Source organism: Micropterus salmoides, unplaced genomic scaffold, assembly GCF_014851395.1.
Source record: "Micropterus salmoides isolate LMB-PRFRI ecotype aquatic unplaced genomic scaffold, ASM1485139v1 Ms_hic_scaffold_2, whole genome shotgun sequence".
In the NCBI taxonomy this organism is placed as follows: Eukaryota; Metazoa; Chordata; class Actinopteri; order Centrarchiformes; family Centrarchidae; genus Micropterus; species Micropterus salmoides.
Window position 1 is genome coordinate 47,225,833 of NW_024041150.1, and position 20,460 is coordinate 47,246,292.

General features: G+C 45.0%; 2 protein-coding genes across 2 annotated transcripts in view; both read left to right on the forward strand.

Annotated features, from left to right (window-relative positions):
* Nucleotides 1-20,460, forward strand: part of LOC119912429 (mamu class II histocompatibility antigen, DR alpha chain-like) — a 116,224-nt gene that overhangs the window by 74,548 nt on the left and 21,216 nt on the right. The gene's annotated exons all lie outside the window — the stretch shown is intronic.
* LOC119912425 (cilia- and flagella-associated protein 251-like) lies at nucleotides 11,918-14,019 on the forward strand. The gene is made up of 2 exons (XM_038731625.1): nucleotides 11,918-12,220; nucleotides 12,362-14,019. The coding sequence occupies exon 2, from the start codon at nucleotides 12,439-12,441 to the stop codon at nucleotides 13,165-13,167; it is 729 nt and encodes a 242-aa protein (XP_038587553.1). The 5' UTR covers nucleotides 11,918-12,220; nucleotides 12,362-12,438; the 3' UTR covers nucleotides 13,168-14,019.

Here is a 20,460-nt window from a genome sequence, read left to right on the forward strand (position 1 = left end):
GAAGCAGGCATGAGATAGACATTGCTGAGGTAAGAAGCGGGCATGAGATAGACACTGCTGTGGTAAGAAGCAGGCATGAGATAGACACTGCTGAGATAAGAAGCAGGCATGAGATAGACACTGCTTGGTAAGAAGTAGGCATGAGATAGACACTGCTGAGGTAAGAAGCAGATGGATAGACACTGCTGTGGTAAGAAGCAGACATGGGATAGACACTGCTGAGGTCGTAGCAGCATGGATAAACACTGCTGTGGTAAGAAGCAGGCATGAGATAGGACGCTGAGGTAAGAAGGGCATGAGATAGACACTGCTGAGGTAAGAAGCGGGCATGAGATAGACACTGCTGAGGTAAGAAGCAGGCATGAGATAGACACTGCTGAGGTAAGAAGCAGACATGAGATAGACACTGCTGTGGTAAGAAGTAGGCATGAGATAGACACTGGAGGTAAGAAGCAGGCATGAGATAGACACTGCTGAGGTAAGAAACAGGCATGAGATGACACTGCTGTGGTAAGAAGTAGGCATGAGATAGACACTGCTGAGGTAAGAAGCAGGCATGAGATAGACACTGCTGAGGTAAGAAACAGGCATGAGATGACACTGCTGTGGTAAGAAGCAGGCATGAGATAGACACTGTTGAGGTAAGAAGCAGACATGAGATAGACACTGCTCTGGTAAGAAGTGCATGAGATAGACACTGCTGAGGTCGTAGCAGGCATGAGATAGACACTGCTGAGGTAAGAAGCGGGCATGAGATAGACACTGCTGTGGTAAGAAGCAGGCATGAGATAGACACTGCTGAGGTAAGAAGCAGGCATGAGATAGACACTGCTGTGGTAAGAAGTAGGCATGAGATAGACACTGCTGAGGTAAGAAGCAGACAGGATAGACACTGCTGTGGTAAGAAGCAGACATGGATAGACACTGCTGAGGTCGTAGCAGGCATGAGATAGACACTGCTCTGGTAAGAAGTAGGCATGAGATAGACACTGCTGAGGTCGTAGCAGGCATGAGATAGACACTGCTGAGGTAAGAAGCAGACATGAGATAGACACTGCTGAGTAAGAAGCAGGTATGAGATAGACACTGCTGAGGTCGTAGCAGGCATGAGATAGACACTGCTCCGGTAAGAAGTAGGCATGAGATAGACACTGCTGAGGTAAGAAGCAGACATGAGATAGACACTGCTGAGGTAAGAAGCAGGCATGAGATAGACACTGCTCCGGTAGAAGTAGGCATGAGATAGACATGCTGAGGTAAGAAGCAGGCATGAGATAGACATGCTGAGGTAAAACAGGCATGAGATTGACACTGCTGTGGTAAGAAGTAGGCATGAGATAGACACTGCTGAGGTAAGAAGCAGGCATGAGATAGACACTGCTGAGGTAAGAAACAGGCATGAGATGACACTGCTGTGGTAAGAAGCAGGCATGAGATAGACACTGTTGAGGTAAGAAGCAGACATGAGATAGACACTGCTCTGGTAAGAAGTAGGCATGAGATAGACACTGCTGAGGTCGTAGCAGGCATGAGATAGACACTGCTGAGGTAAGAAGCGGGCATGAGATAGACACTGCTGTGGTAAGAAGCAGGCATGAGATAGACACTGCTGAGGTAAGAAGCAGGCATGAGATAGACACTGCTGAGGTAAGAAGCAGACATGAGATAGACACTGCTGAGGTAAGAAGCAGACATGGGATAGACACTGCTGTGGTAAGAAGCAGACATGGGATAGACACTGCTGAGGTCGTAGCAGGCATGAGATAGACACTGCTCTGGTAAGAAGTAGGCATGAGATAGACACTGCTGAGGTCGTAGCAGGCATGAGATAGACACTGCTGAGGTAAGAAGCAGACATGAGATAGACACTGCTGAGGTAAGAAGCAGGTATGAGATAGACACTGCTGAGGTCGTAGCAGGCATGAGATAGACACTGCTCCGGTAAGAAGTAGGCATGAGATAGACACTGCTGAGGTAAGAAGCAGACATGAGATAGACACTGCTGAGGTAAGAAGCAGGCATGAGATAGACACTGCTCCGGTAAGAAGTAGGCATGAGATAGACACTGCTCCGGTAAGAAGTAGGCATGAGATAGACACTGCTGAGGTTGTAGCAGGCATGAGATAGACACTGCTGTGGTAAGAAGCAGGTATGAGATAGACACTGCTGAGGAAAGAAGCAGGTATGAGATAGACACTGCTGTGGTAAGAAGTAGGCATGAGATAGACACTGCTGAGGAAAGAAGCAGGTATGAGATAGACACTGCTGAGGTAAGAAGCAAGCATGAGATAGACACTGCTGAGGTAAGAAGCAGGCATGAGATAGACACTGCTGTGGTAAGAAGCAGACATGAGATAGACACTGCTGAGGTAAGAAGCAGGTATGAGATAGACACTGCTGTGGTAAGAAGCAGGCATGAGATAGACACTGCTGAGGTAAGAAGCAGACATGAGATAGACACTGCTGAGGTAAGAAGCAGGCATGAGATAGACACTGCTGTGGTAAGAAGCAGACATGAGATAGACACTGCTGTGGTAAGAAGCAGGCATGAGATAGACACTGCTGAGGAAAGAAGCAGACATGAGATAGACATTGCTGTGGTAAGAAGCAGGCATGAGATAGACACTGCTGAGGTAAGAAGCAGACATGAGATAGACACTCCTGTGGTAAGAAGAAGGCATGAGATAGACATTGCTGAGGTAAGAAGCGGGCATGAGATAGACACTGCTGAGGTAAGAAGCGGGCATGAGATAGACACTGCTGAGGTAAGAAGCGGGCATGAGATAGACACTGCTGAGGTAAGAAGCAGACATGAGATAGACACTGCTGATGTAAGAAGCAGGCATGAGATAGACACTGCTCTGGTAAGAAGTAGGCATGAGATAGACACTGCTGAGGTCGTAGCAGGCATGAGATAGACACTGCTGTGGTAAGAAGCAGGCATGAGATAGACACTGCTGAGGTAAGAAGCAGACATGAGATAGACACTGCTGTGGTAAGAAGTAGGCATGAGATAGGCACTGCTGAGGTAAGAAGCAGGCATGAGATAGACACTGCTGAGGTAAGAAGCGGGCATGAGATAGACACTGCTGAGGTAAGAAGCAGGCATGAGATAGGCACTGCTGAGGTAAGAAGCGGGCATGAGATAGACACTGCTGTGGTAAGAAGCGGGCATGAGATAGACACTGCTGAGGTAAGAAGCAGGCATGAGATAGACACTGCTGAGGTAAGAAGCAGACATGAGATAGACACTGCTGTGGTAAGAAGTAGGCATGAGATAGACACTGCTGAGGTAAGAAGCAGGCATGAGATAGACACTGCTGAGGTAAGAAACAGGCATGAGATTGACACTGCTGTGGTAAGAAGCAGGCATGAGATAGACACTGCTGTGGTAAGAAGCAGGCATGAGATAGACACTGCTGTGGAAAGAAGCAGACATGAGATAGACACTGCTGAGGTAAGAAGCAGACATGAGATAGACACTGCTCTGGTAAGAAGTAGGCATGAGATAGACACTGCTGAGGTCGTAGCAGGCATGAGATAGACACTGCTGAGGTAAGAAGCGGGCATGAGATAGACACTGCTGTGGTAAGAAGCAGGCATGAGATAGACACTGCTGAGATAAGAAGCAGGCATGAGATAGACACTGCTGTGGTAAGAAGTAGGCATGAGATAGACACTGCTGAGGTAAGAAGCAGGCATGAGATAGACACTGCTGTGGTAAGAAGCAGACATGGGATAGACACTGCTGAGGTCGTAGCAGACATGGGATAAACACTGCTGTGGTAAGAAGCAGGCATGAGATAGACACTGCTGAGGTAAGAAGCGGGCATGAGATAGACACTGCTGAGGTAAGAAGCGGGCATGAGATAGACACTGCTGAGGTAAGAAGCAGGCATGAGATAGACACTGCTGAGGTAAGAAGCAGACATGAGATAGACACTGCTGTGGTAAGAAGTAGGCATGAGATAGACACTGCTGAGGTAAGAAGCAGGCATGAGATAGACACTGCTGAGGTAAGAAACAGGCATGAGATAGACACTGCTGTGGTAAGAAGTAGGCATGAGATAGACACTGCTGAGGTAAGAAGCAGGCATGAGATAGACACTGCTGAGGTAAGAAACAGGCATGAGATTGACACTGCTGTGGTAAGAAGCAGGCATGAGATAGACACTGTTGAGGTAAGAAGCAGACATGAGATAGACACTGCTCTGGTAAGAAGTAGGCATGAGATAGACACTGCTGAGGTCGTAGCAGGCATGAGATAGACACTGCTGAGGTAAGAAGCAGACATGAGATAGACACTGCTGTGGTAAGAAGCAGGCATGAGATAGACACTGCTGAGGTAAGAAGCAGGCATGAGATAGACACTGCTGTGGTAAGAAGTAGGCATGAGATAGACACTGCTGAGGTAAGAAGCAGACATGGGATAGACACTGCTGTGGTAAGAAGCAGACATGGGATAGACACTGCTGAGGTCGTAGCAGGCATGAGATAGACACTGCTCTGGTAAGAAGTAGGCATGAGATAGACACTGCTGAGGTCGTAGCAGGCATGAGATAGACACTGCTGAGGTAAGAAGCAGACATGAGATAGACACTGCTGAGGTAAGAAGCAGGTATGAGATAGACACTGCTGAGGTCGTAGCAGGCATGAGATAGACACTGCTCCGGTAAGAAGTAGGCATGAGATAGACACTGCTGAGGTAAGAAGCAGACATGAGATAGACACTGCTGAGGTAAGAAGCAGGTATGAGATAGACACTGCTGAGGTCGTAGCAGGCATGAGATAGACACTGCTCCGGTAAGAAGTAGGCATGAGATAGACACTGCTCCGGTAAGAAGCAGGCATGAGATAGACACTGCTGAGGTTGTAGCAGGCATGAGATAGACACTGCTGTGGTAAGAAGCAGGTATGAGATAGACACTGCTGAGGAAAGAAGCAGGTATGAGATAGACACTGCTGTGGTAAGAAGTAGGCATGAGATAGACACTGCTGAGGTAAGAAGCAGGTATGAGATAGACACTGCTGAGGTAAGAAGCAAGCATGAGATAGACACTGCTGAGGTAAGAAGCAGGCATGAGATAGACACTGCTGTGGTAAGAAGCAGACATGAGATAGACACTGCTGTGGTAAGAAGCAGGCATGAGATAGACACTGCTGAGGTAAGAAGCAGACATGAGATAGACACTGCTGAGGTAAGAAGCAGGTATGAGATAGACACTGCTGTGGTAAGAAGCAGGCATGAGATAGACACTGCTGAGGTAAGAAGCAGACATGAGATAGACACTGCTGAGGTAAGAAGCAGGCATGAGATAGACACTGCTGTGGTAAGAAGCAGACATGAGATAGACACTGCTGTGGTAAGAAGCAGGCATGAGATAGACACTGCTGAGGAAAGAAGCAGACATGAGATAGACACTGCTGTGGTAAGAAGCAGGCATGAGATAGACACTGCTGAGGTAAGAAGCAGACATGAGATAGACACTCCTGTGGTAAGAAGCAGGCATGAGATAGACATTGCTGAGGTAAGAAGCGGGCATGAGATAGACACTGCTGAGGTAAGAAGCGGGCATGAGATAGACACTGCTGAGGTAAGAAGCGGGCATGAGATAGACACTGCTGAGGTAAGAAGCAGACATGAGATAGACACTGCTGATGTAAGAAGCAGGCATGAGATAGACACTGCTCTGGTAAGAAGTAGGCATGAGATAGACACTGCTGAGGTCGTAGCAGGCATGAGATAGACACTGCTGTGGTAAGAAGCAGGCATGAGATAGACACTGCTGAGGTAAGAAGCAGACATGAGATAGACACTGCTGTGGTAAGAAGTAGGCATGAGATAGGCACTGCTGAGGTAAGAAGCGGGCATGAGATAGACACTGCTGAGGTAAGAAGCGGGCATGAGATAGACACTGCTGAGGTAAGAAGCAGGCATGAGATAGACACTGCTGAGGTAAGAAGCAGACATGAGATAGACACTGCTGTGGTAAGAAGCAGGCATGAGATAGACACTGTTGAGGTAAGAAGCAGGCATGAGATAGACACTGCTGAGGTAAGAAGCAGGCATGAGATAGACACTGCTGTGGTAAGAAGCAGGCATGAGATAGACACTGCTGTGGAAAAAAGCAGACATGAGATAGACACTGCTGAGGTAAGAAGCAGACATGAGATAGACACTGCTCTGGTAAGAAGTAGGCATGAGATAGACACTGCTGAGGTCGTAGCAGGCATGAGATAGACACTGCTGAGGTAAGAAGCGGGCATGAGATAGACACTGCTGTGGTAAGAAGCAGGCATGAGATAGACACTGCTGAGGTAAGAAGCAGGCATGAGATAGACACTGCTGAGGTAAGAAGCGGGCATGAGATAGACACTGCTGAGGTAAGAAGCGGGCATGAGATAGACACTGCTGTGGTAAGAAGCAGGCATGAGATAGGCACTGCTGAGGTAAGAAGTGGGCATGAGATAGACACTGCTGAGGTAAGAAGCGGGCATGAGATAGACACTGCTGAGGTAAGAAGCAGGCATGAGATAGACACTGCTGAGGTAAGAAGCAGACATGAGATAGACACTGCTGTGGTAAGAAGTAGGCATGAGATAGACACTGCTGAGGTAAGAAGCAGGCATGAGATAGACACTGCTGAGGTAAGAAACAGGCATGAGATTGACACTGCTGTGGTAAGAAGCAGGCATGAGATAGACACTGTTGAGGTAAGAAGCAGGCATGAGATAGACACTGCTGAGGTAAGAAGCAGGCATGAGATAGACACTGCTGTGGTAAGAAGCAGGCATGAGATAGACACTGCTGTGGAAAAAAGCAGACATGAGATAGACACTGCTGAGGTAAGAAGCAGACATGAGATAGACACTGCTCTGGTAAGAAGTAGGCATGAGATAGACACTGCTGAGGTCGTAGCAGGCATGAGATAGACACTGCTGAGGTAAGAAGCGGGCATGAGATAGACACTGCTGTGGTAAGAAGCAGGCATGAGATAGACACTGCTGAGGTAAGAAGCAGGCATGAGATAGACACTGCTGTGGTAAGAAGTAGGCATGAGATAGACACTGCTGAGGTAAGAAGCAGACATGGGATAGACACTGCTGTGGTAAGAAGCAGACATGGGATAGACACTGCTGAGGTCATAGCAGGCATGAGATAGACACTGCTCTGGTAAGAAGTAGGCATGAGATAGACACTGCTGAGGTCGTAGCAGGCATGAGATAGACACTGCTGAGGTAAGAAGCAGGCATGAGATAGACACTGCTGAGGTAAGAAGCAGACATGAGATAGACACTGCTGTGGTAAGAAGTAGGCATGAGATAGACACTGCTGAGGTAAGAAGCAGGCATGAGATAGACACTGCTGTGGTAAGAAGCAGGCATGAGATAGACACTGCTGTGGTAAGAAGCAGGCATGAGATAGACACTGCTGAGGTAAGAAGCAGGCATGAGATAGACACTGCTGAGGTAAGAAGCAGACATGAGATAGACACTGCTGAGGTAAGAAGCAGACATGAGATAGACACTGCTGAGGTAAGAAGCAGGCATGAGATAGACACTGCTGAGGTAAGAAGCAGGCATGAGATAGACACTGCTGTGGTAAGAAGCAGGCATGAGATAGACACTGCTGAGGTAAGAAGCAGGCATGAGATAGACACTGCTGTGGTAAGAAGCAGGCATGAGATAGACACTGCTGTGGAAAGAAGCAGGCATGAGATAGACACTGCTGAGGTAAGAAGCAGACATGAAATAGACACTGCTCTGGTAAGAAGTAGGCATGAGATAGACACTGCTGAGGTCGTAGCAGGCATGAGATAGACACTGCTGAGGTAAGAAGCAGGCATGAGATAGACACTGCTGAGGTAAGAAGCAGACATGAGATAGACACTGCTCTGGTAAGAAGTAGGCATGAGATAGACACTGCTGAGGTCGTAGCAGGCATGAGATAGACACTGCTGAGGTAAGAAGTAGGCATGAGATAGACACTGCTGAGGTCGTAGCAGGCATGAGATAGACACTGCTGAGGTAAGAAGCAGGCATGAGATAGACACTGCTGAGGTCGTAGCAGGCATGAGATAGACACTGCTGAGGTAAGAAGTAGGCATGAGATAGACACTGCTGAGGCAAGAAGCAGGCATGAGATAGACACTGCTGTGGTAAGAAGCAGGCATGAGATAGACACTGCTGAGGTAAGAAGCAGGCATGAGATAGACACTGCTGAGGTAAGAAGCAGACATGAGATAGACACTGCTGATGTAAGAAGCAGGCATGAGATAGACAATGCTGTGGTAAGAAGTAGGCATGAGATTGACACTGCTGACGTAAGAAACAGACATGAGATAGACACTGCTGTGGTAAGAAGTAGGCATGAGATAGACACTGCTGAGGTCGTAGCAGGCATGAGATAGACACTGCTGAGGTAAGAAGCAGACATGAGATAGACACTGCTGTGGTAAGAAGTAGGCATGAGATAGACACTGCTGAGGTAAGAAGCAGGCATGAGATAGACACTGCTGAGGTAAGAAGCAGGCATGAGATAGACACTTCTGAGGTAAGAAGCAGGCATGAGATAGACACTGCTGAGGTAAGAAGCAGGCATGAGATAGACACTGCTGAGGTAAGAAGCAGACATGAGATAGACATTGCTGAGGTAAGAAGCAGACATGAGATAGACACTGCTGAGGTAAGAAGCAGACATGAGATAGACACTGCTGAGGTAAGAAGCAGGCATGAGATAGACACTGCTGAGGTAAGAATCAGGCATGAGATAGACACTGCTGAGGTAAGAAGTAGGCATGAGATAGACACTGCTGAGGTAAGAAGCAGACATGAGATAGACACTGCTTTGGTAAGAAATAGGCATGAGATAGACACTGCTGAGGTCGTAGCAGGCATGAGATAGACACTGCTGAGGTAAGAAGCAGACATGAGATAGACACTGCTGTGGTAAGAAGTAGGCATGAGATAGACACTGCTGAGGTAAGAAGCAGACATGAGATAGACATTGCTGAGGTAAGAAATAGGCATGAGATAGACACTGCTGAGGTCGTAGCAGGCATGAGATAGACACTGCTGAGGTAAGAAGCAGACATGAGATAGACACTGCTGTGGTAAGAAGTAGGCATGAGATAGACACTGCTGAGTTAAGAAGGAGGCATGAGATAGACACTGCTGTGGTAAGAAGCAGGCATGAGATAGACACTGCTGAGGTAAGAAGCGAAGAAGTAGGTGGTGTTTAGACAGAGGTCGAGTAATTTGCAGATTTCCTTTCTGGCCAAAGGATTAAACTTTGCCATTACACCACAGCAACTACCAATAGTAGACCTCATCACAGCCACAGAATCGGCCATTAGGAAAAACAAATTAACAGAAACAGAAGCGGAACAGCTCAGACTAAAGGTATCTGCAGCCCTTTCTAATGCGAAGGCCCCCCCTTCCAACCTCACCATCCAAGAAAGGAAGGCTGTGACATCTCTGAGCAAGGATCAAAACATCACTATCCTACCTGCGGACAAAGGAAGATGCACGGTAGTACTTAACACAGCGGACTACCAGAACAAAGTCAACACACTACTAATGGACACAAACACATATGAGACACTGAGACGAGACCCAACCAGCGGATACAAGAAAAAGGCCATAGAATGTCTACAACAGTTACAGAAGGACAACACCATCACCCGTGAACAATATTACCGTTTGTATCCTGGAGAAGCCATTCCATGCATTTATGGACTACCCAAGATACACAAAGAAGGAGCCCCACTCAGGCCGATTATCAGCAGCATTAACTCGGTCACCTACAACATTGCCAAACACATTTCCACCATCTTAGCTCCATTGGTGGGAAACACGCCTCACCACATTCAAAACTCTATTGACTTTGTAAACAAAGTTCGAGGATTAAAACTGGATCCAGATGAAACCATGGTATCCTATGACGTGACTTCTTTGTTCACCTGCATCCCCACCATAGAAGCAGTAGAAACCGTTAGGAAACGGCTAACACAAGACAACACCCTGGACAACAGAACTAGCCTCAGCCCTGACCAAATCTGCAAATTACTCGACCTCTGTCTAAACACCACCTACTTCCAGTACAACGGTGGATTCTACAGACAGAAGCATGGCTGTGCCATGGGCTCACCGGTATCCCCGATTGTGGCCAACATCTACATGGAAGAAGTGGAGAATAAAGCCCTCAACTCCTTCAGAGGAATAGCACCGAGTCACTGGTACAGATATGTGGACGACACCTGGGTCAAAATCAAAAGCCAGGAAGTGCAAGCCTTCACAGAACACATCAACTCTGTGGACAGTAACATCAGGTTCACACGAGAAATGTTCACAACAACAGCTTGGCCTTCCTGGACTGCGCTGTACACATTGAAGAGGACAGGAGCCTGCAGATTGGTGTTTACAGAAAACCCACACACACAGACCAATACCTACTCTTCGATTCCCACCACCCACTGGAGCACAAGCTAGGGGTCATGAGAACACTGCACCACAGAGCGGAAAACATACCAACGAGCGCCCAAGCCAGAGAGAAGGACCAGAACCACCTGAAGGGGGCACTTACAGCCTGTGGATACCCTAAATGGACCTTTGTGAAGACAGCCACAAGATCCAAGAAGAACAAAACTACAGGGGAGGAAAAGAAGGTCAAACGCAACAACATTGTGATTCCATACGTGTCTGGAGTATCAGAGAAACTCAGGAGGATTTTTAACAAACATAACATCCCTGTGTTTTTTAAACCCAAGAACACACTAAGACAGATGCTGGTCCACCCCAAAGACCGCACACCCAAACACAAGAAAAGCAATCTAGTGTATGCGGTCCAATGCAGTGAGGAATGCACAGACCTGTATATTGGGGAGACTAAACAACCACTACACAAACGCATGGCTCAACACAGAAGGGCCAACTCCTCAGGTCAAGACTCTGCAGTCTACTTACATCTGAAGGACAGAGGACACTCGTTTGAGGACCACCAGGTGCACATTTTAGACAGAGAAGATGGATGGTTTGAAAGAGGTGTCAAGGAAGCATCTACACCAGGGTCGAGAAGCCGTCATTGAACAGGGGAGGGGGTCTACGCCACCACTTATCCCCCACTTACAATGCTGTCCTTTCATCACTTCCCAGGAAACTCAACAAACGTAACCTATTGGCCTCAGGTGAAGATACCAACGATGGTCGTTCAGTCTTGGCCACAGGTAGTCTTAACGACTGTAACGCCTGTCGTCACAGAAACAAGGAACACTAACGAACCAGCGGTATCGATGACCCGGGATAACGACCCCACTGAGGTTAAATAGCTGAGCTTCCCTGCCAGTCAGTCAGAACTGAAGAAGTCCTTTGGATGAGGGACGAAACGTCTTCCAGTAGCTTCAACCAAGTCCAGTTGCCCTTCATTTTAACCCTCGTTGGATAACTATGACCTGGATGACTGACAATCTTCATAGATATAAGAGTACAAATGGTTTTATGGTGATGGTTACTTTGTTCATAATCTTGAAGTAAAAATGTATAAATAAAAGGTATTGTTAAACCTCAAACCTCTCTCTGTGTCTCTCTCTCTCTCTCTCCCTCTCTCTCTGTGTCTCTCTCTCTCCCTCCCTCTCTCTCTCTCTCTCTCTCTCTCTCTCTCTCTCTCTCTCTCTCTCCCTGAGTGGATGAGTGAGTGTTTTCTAAACTTTTTCTTGTTTCATGTCGGTTTAATGTGTTACTGTGTGTATTTCTAAGGTTAGTTGTTGTTGTCAGGTGTGTGTGTTTGTTTGTTGTCTCCAGGCAGGACTTAAGATCTGTCCGGGTTTCCGCTGCTCTGTAGAGGAGTGTGCGTTAGCGGTGGCGGAGGTTGTCGGGGCCGGCAGTGTCAGATCTGTGGCCAGGATGAATGGGGCGGTGGTGATCTTTGTGGACGAAGTAGAAAAAGCTAACGCCGCCATCACAAGCGGTATTGTGGTGAATGAAACCTTCGTACCAGCGCTGCCTCTGGCCTCACCGGCCAGAAGGGTGATTTTGTCTAACGTCCCCCCGTTCATCAGAGATGAAGTGCTGGAGAGAGAACTCTCCAGGCAGGGAAAAATAGTGTCCCCTATTAAAAAAGCCCTGTCTGGGTGTAAGTCTCCTTTGCTCCAGCATGTGGTGTCTCACAGGAGACAGTTATTCATGATCCTGAATAACAGCAAGGAAGAGTTGAACTTGTCTTTTCGGCTGAAAATTGATGGGTTTGATTATGTTCTGTTTGCCACGTCAGACGTTATGAAGTGTTTCGGCTGTGGAAAGGAGGGTCATGTGATCCAAGTGTGTCCAGAAAAACCTGCCGGTACTGAATCTGGTCAGACTGCTGGAGAGGGAACATCAGGGCAGAAGGAAGCTGGAAAAAAGGGAGGAATAAGTGACAAGGAGCAAAGAGGCAGAGCTGAAATGAAGAACAGGGAGGAGGAAACAGGTGGAGACAACAGTGGTGATGGTGAACAGATGGAGGGAGGAAATCAAACTGTTAGCTGCAGAGAAAAGGACACATCAAACTGTCAAAGCATCAGTGATGAGGGAAACGAGGCAGGTGAGTCTCAACAGAGCTGTGAGACTGTGGGTGCTGATATTGAAAATAATGAGGAGGAGGAAAATGGGGAGGATGAAGATGAGGAGGAGGAGGAGGAGGAGGATGAGACGCAAAATAGTAAGACAGCTGGGCCAGAGGAGATTTTGGCAGGAAGTGCAGATATAGACATGGTTGGTGAGGAGAGCAGCCTGACAATCACTCGGCAGAAAAGAAAATCTGAAATCGACAGTAAAGGCTCAAAAGCAAAGAAGGTTACTGTCAGCAAAGACAAACAGAAGCAGAGTGTGAAGGAGTCGATGGCGGAGTATGACTCCAGTGTGGAAGGCCGTTTAGATGTCTCACTGAACAAAATAACACCAGGAGAGCTGAACGAACAGATTTATGGGGTTGAGAAAATCAAACTGTTTCTACAGAAAACAAAGAACGTAAAAGGGGTAAAAGCTGAAAGTTTCTTTCCAGACAAAGAGGCTTTTCTTAACTCAGTCAAGTCACAGCTGAGGGCCAAAGGAAGAGAGGGTTTAACTGAGCAGGAGGTTTACAGGTTGAGAACATCAGACATGAACTTAATGAAGAAGATGGAATCAAACTAAAGGTTTTCTTTTTCTCAGTCTGTCTGGTTGTTTTTTTATTTTTTCAATGAGTGATTTTAAAGTTGCTTCATTGAATTTAAATGGAGCTGCGGACATCAGAAAAAGGATGCAGATATATGAGCTGATGAAGCTGAAAAGTGTTGATGTGATGTTTGTCCAGGAAACACACAGCGACAGGTCCAGTGAAACTGACTGGAGATCAGAATGGGACGGCGAGGTCGTGTTAAGCTCCTTGACCTCAGTGAGCGGGGGGGTAGCCATCCTTTTCTCTAAAAAGTTTCTGCCGATTTCTTATGAACTTAAAGAAGTGATAGAAGGAAGGCTGATGATGGTCAGAGCCAAGTTTGAGTGTTTCACTCTCACATTCATTAATGTTTATGCTCCAAATGTCGGCTCAGAGTCCGTTTTATTAATCCTCTCAGTGACACTCTGACTAGTTGTGGTTCAGATGATTTTTTGTTTTTAGGGGGAGATTTTAATTGTACTCAGAATGATTCTTTGGACAGGAATCATGTTGAACCTCATGCTGCTTCGAAAAAGGCAATTAATGAAGTAATAAAAACACATGATTTGGTGGAAGTTTGGAGGAGGTTGCACACTGAAGACCGACAGTACACCTGGGCGCATACAAGAGAAAATGTTATTTCTTTGGCTCGACTGGACGGGTTTTATTGTTCTAAACATCATTTTAGTGTTTTTAAGGCATGTAGTATTTTACCTGTACATTTTAGTGATCATTTTTTAGTGGTCTGCGGTGCTTTTATTGCAAAAACTGAAAAACGGAGTGCATACTGGCATTTTAACACCAATTTACTCAGTGATGCTAATTTCAAAGATGTTGTGGTTTATTTCTGGAAGGTGCAGGGCTGAAAGGAACAGTTTTGTTTCTTTAAGACAATGGTGGGACTGTGGGAAGGTTAAAATCAAACAGCTCTGTCTACAGTACACTCTGAATGTCATGAGGGACATTACTAGATCAATGACGACTCTAGAGACTGAGATAGTGGATCTTTTAGGCTTGATTGAGTCCACAGGAAATCGAGAGCATTTTGAAGCCCTCAAATCTAAAAAAGCTTTGTTAGCAGACCTGCTGGGCACCAAAGCCCAGGGAGCACTGGTTCGTTCACATTTCCAGAGCATCAACCAGATGGACGCTCCGTCCAAGTTTTTCTTTGGCTTAGAAAAGACAAATGGGCAGAGCAGGTACATCATGGATCAGTCGTACTGTGTGCCTGGTAGGTCCATCACAGACAACGTGTCATTAATCAGGGATGTTTTGGATGTCTCTAGTTCTTTGGGCACTGACCTTGGTCTCATTTCGTTAGACCAAGAAAAAGCCTTTGACAGGGTTGAGCACCTTTATCTTTGGAAAGTTCTGGAGCGTTTTGGTCTCAGCCCACGTCTCATTGCTATGATAAAAGTTTTGTACAGAGACATTCAGAGTGTGCTGAAGGTTAACGGGGGTCTGAGTGCTCCCTTCACAGTAGGCAGGGCTGTCAGACAGGGCTGTCCTCTGTCTGGGATGCTGTATACATTGTCCATTGAGCCCTTGCTACACAGAATCCGGTCCTGTATTCATGGTTTGGTTTTACCAGGTTTTAACACACCACACGTTTTATTTACTTATGCTGATGATGTCATGCTCCTGGTCAGAAATCAAGCTGAAATTAATATTGTTGGAAATATTGTGTCTGAGTTTGGTCTTATCTCTGCTGCAAAAGTAAATTGGACAAAAAGTGAAGCTCTAGCAGTTGGAAACTGGTTTGGTGGTCTTCCGGTCCTGCCGGGGGGGTTGGGATGGAGAAATGATGGTATAAAGTATCTAGGTGTTTATCTTGGCAAAGAAGAAATGGTGAAAAGGAACTGGGAGGGCATGATAGAGACGATGAAAGGAAGGTTGAAAAAGTGGAAATGGCTGCTTGCTCAGATGTCCTTTAGAGGAAGAACTCTAGTAATCAACAACCTTGTAGCTTCAGCACTGTGGCATCGTTTAGCTTGTATGGAGCCACCTGCTGGCTTACTCTCAAAACTACAAGCAGTTTTAGTGGACTTTTTTTGGGACAGGTTACACTGGGTACCTCAGAGTGTGCTTTTTTTACCAAAAGAAGAAGGGGGGCGAGGCCTGGTACACCTAGCAAGCAGAGTGGCAACTTTTCCATTTCACTTTGCACAGAGATATCTGACTGGTTTTAAATACCCAGTGTGGAAAGAGTTTGCAAGCAGCATTTTAAGGAGAGCAGACAGGTTAGGACTTGACACTGCTTTGTTTTTAATGGATGTTGGTTATTTAAATTTGTCTGTATTGCCTGATTTTTATAAGGGAGTTTTTAAGGCCTGGCACCTTTTTAAGAAGAGACGGTTGGAGCCGTCAGTCTCCCTGTACTGGTTACTGAACGAGCCTCTGATCGGTGGATCCACAATGGACATACAGGACAGTGGTACACCAGGCCTCCATCACACGCTCCGTTCTGCTGGCGCTACAACTCTCAGACGGATAGTGGATGTAGCTGGACCTGGTTTTATGAACACTGAGGCTGTGGCTGCACTGATTGGACTAAAATCTGTGCGTCACGTGAGGAACATTCTGAATGGTTGGACTAACAAACTAACAGCAGCGGATAACGAGTTGTTGAGGATATACTGGAAAGGTGAGGAAGCTCCGGACGAAGAGGACCCTTTTCCAGAGTTGGGACTGGTACCCAATCTCGACTGTTGTTCTAGTCTATTGTTGGATGTCAGGCATCAGAAGGTCCCAGATCTGCACACGGTGACGGGTAAAATGATTGACAGGTGTTGTGTAAAAACAAGTTAAATGGTAGAAGTGACACAGTGTGGAGGGAGAAACTGGGGGTTAGTAACGCTGTGAAGCCCACCTGGAGAGTCTTTTACAAACTTCCTTTAAAGAAGCGCACAGGTGACTTACAGTGGAGAATATTACATGGGGCTGTTGCAGTGAACTCTTTTATCTCTGTGATTAATCCCTCTGTCTCTGACGGCTGTCCTTTCTGTGGGCTGCTGGAAACTGTTGTTCATTGTTTTTTAGAGTGCAGCAGACTGGGGGAACTGTTCAATGTGTTGGGGTGCTTGTTTTCTTCTTTTAATGAAGTGTGGTCTAACACTGCTTTTGTTTTTGGAGCAGGTTACAGGAAGACCAATGCAACAAAGTGGCAACTGTTAAATTTTATTGTAGCAGAAGCCAAACTGTCCATATACTTGAGTAGAAAGAAGCAGGTAGAAGGACGGCTGTGTGGAGACGTAGTCCCTGTGTTCACCTCTCTGGTCAAAGCCAGAGTGTTAGTGGATTTTAAGTTCCATCAGCTGATGAACAGCTTGGATGTGTTTGTACGTCAGTGGTGTTATGATGATGTCATCTGTTCTGTGGTGGATGAAGAAGTCAGTTTTAGTCGTGTTTTCAGCTAATTTGATGTTTTTATTCGTGTGGAAGGTTTTTCTTTTTTCTAAATGTTTGATTCTCTGACTTATTGAGTGTTGCTATGTTTGTGAATCAGTGAAGTTTTATTAAAGTGGGTTTAAAAAGTCAAAAAAAAAGTCCCTCTCTCTCTCCCTGTCTCCCTCTGTCTCTCTCTCTCCCCTCTCTCTCTCTCTCTCTCCCCCTCCCCCCCCCCTCTCTCGCTCCCTCTCTCCCTCCCTCCCTCTTTCTCTCTCTCTCCCCCCCCTCTCTCTGTCTCTCTCTCCCCTCCCTCCCTCTCTCTCCCTCTCCCCCCCTCTCTCCCTCTCTCTCTCCCCCCCCTCTCTCCCTCTCTCCCTCCCTCTCCCCCCCTCTCTCTCCCTCTCTCTCTCCCCCCTCTCTCTCTCCCTCCCTCTTTCTCTCTCTCTCTCCCCCCCATGTATGTATCGTATCATATGTATCATTATTGGGATATAAAACAACCTATATCAGGATCATTATTGCGATATAAAAGGACCTATATAAGGATGTATATCGTTATATCGGGTCATGTATCAGTATCCATATAAAATGACCTATCTGGGGATATGTAACGTTATTGGGATATAAAAGGACCTATATCAGGATCTTTATTGGGATATAAAAGGACCTATATCAGGATCTTTATTGGGATATAAAAGGACCTATATCAGGATCTTTATTGGGATATAAAAGGACCTATATCAGGATCTTTATTGGGATATAAAAGGACCTATATCAGGATCTTTATTGGGATATAAAAGGACCTATATCGAGATCGTTATTGGGATATAAAACGACCTATATCAGGATTGTTATTGGGATATAAAACGACCTATATCAGGATATGTATTGTTATCGGGATATAAAAGGACCTATATCAGGATTGTTATCGGGATATAAAAGGACCTATATCAGGATCTTTATTGGGATATAAAAGGACCTATATCAGGATCTTTATTGGGATATAAAAGGACCTATATCGAGATCGTTATTGGGATATAAAACGACCTATATCAGGATTGTTATTGGGATATAAAACAACCTATATCAGGATATGCATCGTTATCGGGATATAAAACGACCTATATCAGGATTGTTATCGGGATATAAAAGGACCTATATCAGGATATGTATCGTTATCGGGATATAAAGCGACCTATATCGGAACATGTATCAGTATCAATATAAAATGACCTATCTGGGGATATGTATCGTTATTGGGATATAAAAGGACCTATATCAGGATCTTTATTGGGATATAAAAGGACCTATATCAGGATCTTTATTGGGATATAAAAGGACCTATATCGAGATCGTTATTGGGATATAAAACGACCTATATCAGGATTGTTATTGGGATATAAAACGACCTATATCAGGATCTTTATTGGGATATAAAACGACCTATATCAGGATATGTATCGTTATCGGGATATAAAACGACCTATATCAGGATTGTTATCGGGATATAAAAGGACCTATATCAGGATATGTATCGTTATCGGGATATAAAATGACCTATATCGGAACATGTATCAGTATCAATATAAAATGACCTATCTGGGGATATGTATCGTTATTGGGATATAAAAGGACCTATATCAGGATCTTTATTGGGATATAAAAGGACCTATATCAGGATCTTTATTGGGATATAAAAGGACCTATATCGAGATCGTTATTGGGATATAAAACGACCTATATCAGGATTGTTATTGGGATATAAAAGGACCTATATCGAGATCGTTATCGGGATATAAAAGGACCTATATCAGGATATGTATCGTTATCGGGATATAAAGCGACCTATATCGGAACATGTATCAGTATCAATATAAAATGACCTATCTGGGGATATGTATCGTTATTGGGATATAAAAGGACCTATATCAGGATCTTTATTGGGATATAAAAGGACCTATATCGAGATCGTTATTGGGATATAAAACGACCTATATCAGGATTGTTATTGGGATATAAAAGGACCTATATCGAGATCGTTATCGGGATATAAAAGGACCTATATCAGGATATGTATCGTTATCGGGATATAAAGCGACCTATATCGGAACATGTATCAGTATCAATATAAAATGACCTATCTGGGGATATGTATCGTTATTGGGATATAAAAGGACCTATATCAGGATCTTTATTGGGATATAAAAGGACCTATATCAGGATCTTTATTGGGATATAAAAGGACCTATATCAGGATCTTTATTGGGATATAAAAGGACCTATATCGAGATCGTTATTGGGATATAAAACGACCTATATCAGGATTGTTATTGGGATATAAAACGACCTATATCAGGATCTTTATTGGGATATAAAACGACCTATATCAGGATATGTATCGTTATCGGGATATAAAACGACCTATATCAGGATTGTTATCGGGATATAAAAGGACCTATATCAGGATATGTATCGTTATCGGGATATAAAACGACCTATATCAGGATTGTTATCGGGATATAAAACGACCTATATCGGGATATGTATCGTTATTGGGATATAAAACGACCTATATCGGAACATGTATCAGTATCAATATAAAATGACCTATCTGGGGATATGTATCGTTATTGGGATATAAAACGACCTATATCAGGATCTTTATTGGGATATAAAAGGACCTATATCAGGATCTTTATTGGGATATAAAAGGACCTATATCAGGATCTTTATTGGGATATAAAAGGACCTATATCGAGATCGTTATTGGGATATAAAACGACCTATATCAGGATTGTTATTGGGATATAAAAGGACCTATATCAGGATCTTTATTGGGATATAAAACGACCTATATCAGGATTGTTATCGGGATATAAAAGGACCTATATCGGGATATGTATCTTTATCAGGATATAAAAGGACCTATATCAGGATCGTTATCGGGATATAAAACGACCTATATCAGGATGTATATCGTTATATCGGGTCATGTATCAGTATCAATATAAAATGACCTATCTGGGGATATGTATCGTTATTGGGATATAAAAGGACCTATATCAGGATCTTTATTGGGATATAAAAGGACCTATATCGAGATCATTATTGGGATATAAAACGACCTATATCAGGATTGTTATTGGGATATAAAACGACCTATATCAGGATCGTTATCGGGATATAAAACGACCTATATCAGGATTGTTATTGGGATATAAAACGACCTATATCAGGATTGTTATTGGGATATAAAACGACCTATATCGGGATATGAGCTTGTAGTCATGTCGCACAGCCCTACTCTTTCGTACTTATCACAGTGGCTCAAATCCTCACTCTGCCCATTTTTCCTGCTTCTATCACATCAACTCTGAGGACACAATGTTCAGCTGCTGCCTGATCGGGGCTGGAAATTAACACCCGCCAAGCGCCAAATGCGGGTAGATTTTCCGTTTGGCGGATAAATGTTGGAAGGCATCGGTACGATATCGCCATGTAATATCTTTTTGATGTTTTTTGTTGTGTCGCACTTAAATTGGTCCCCGCTGTACCAAGGGATCTAAAATCGTTCATTGGTTGTTGTTTATGTTCATGTCAGGTTTCTCGTGTTTGATTGGTGTATATATGTAAGGGGGCAGGCATTAGGGGATTGGAGTCGGGAGCCATCAAGTCCTGCTTGGAGTACCTGGAGTGTTTTTAGCATGTAGCTAGCTACCACGGTAACATGCATACCTGTCAACCCTCCCGTTTTCCCCGGTGTTCTCCCGTATTTTACCGTTCTCTCCCGGTGTCCTCCCGTTAAAGTATTCCCCCGTTTATTTATACCCGCTGTTTGCTGCATTCCCCTCCGTTAAAGCCAGTGGCAGCATGTAGAACAGCTCTGTAACAGTGAAGGGAAG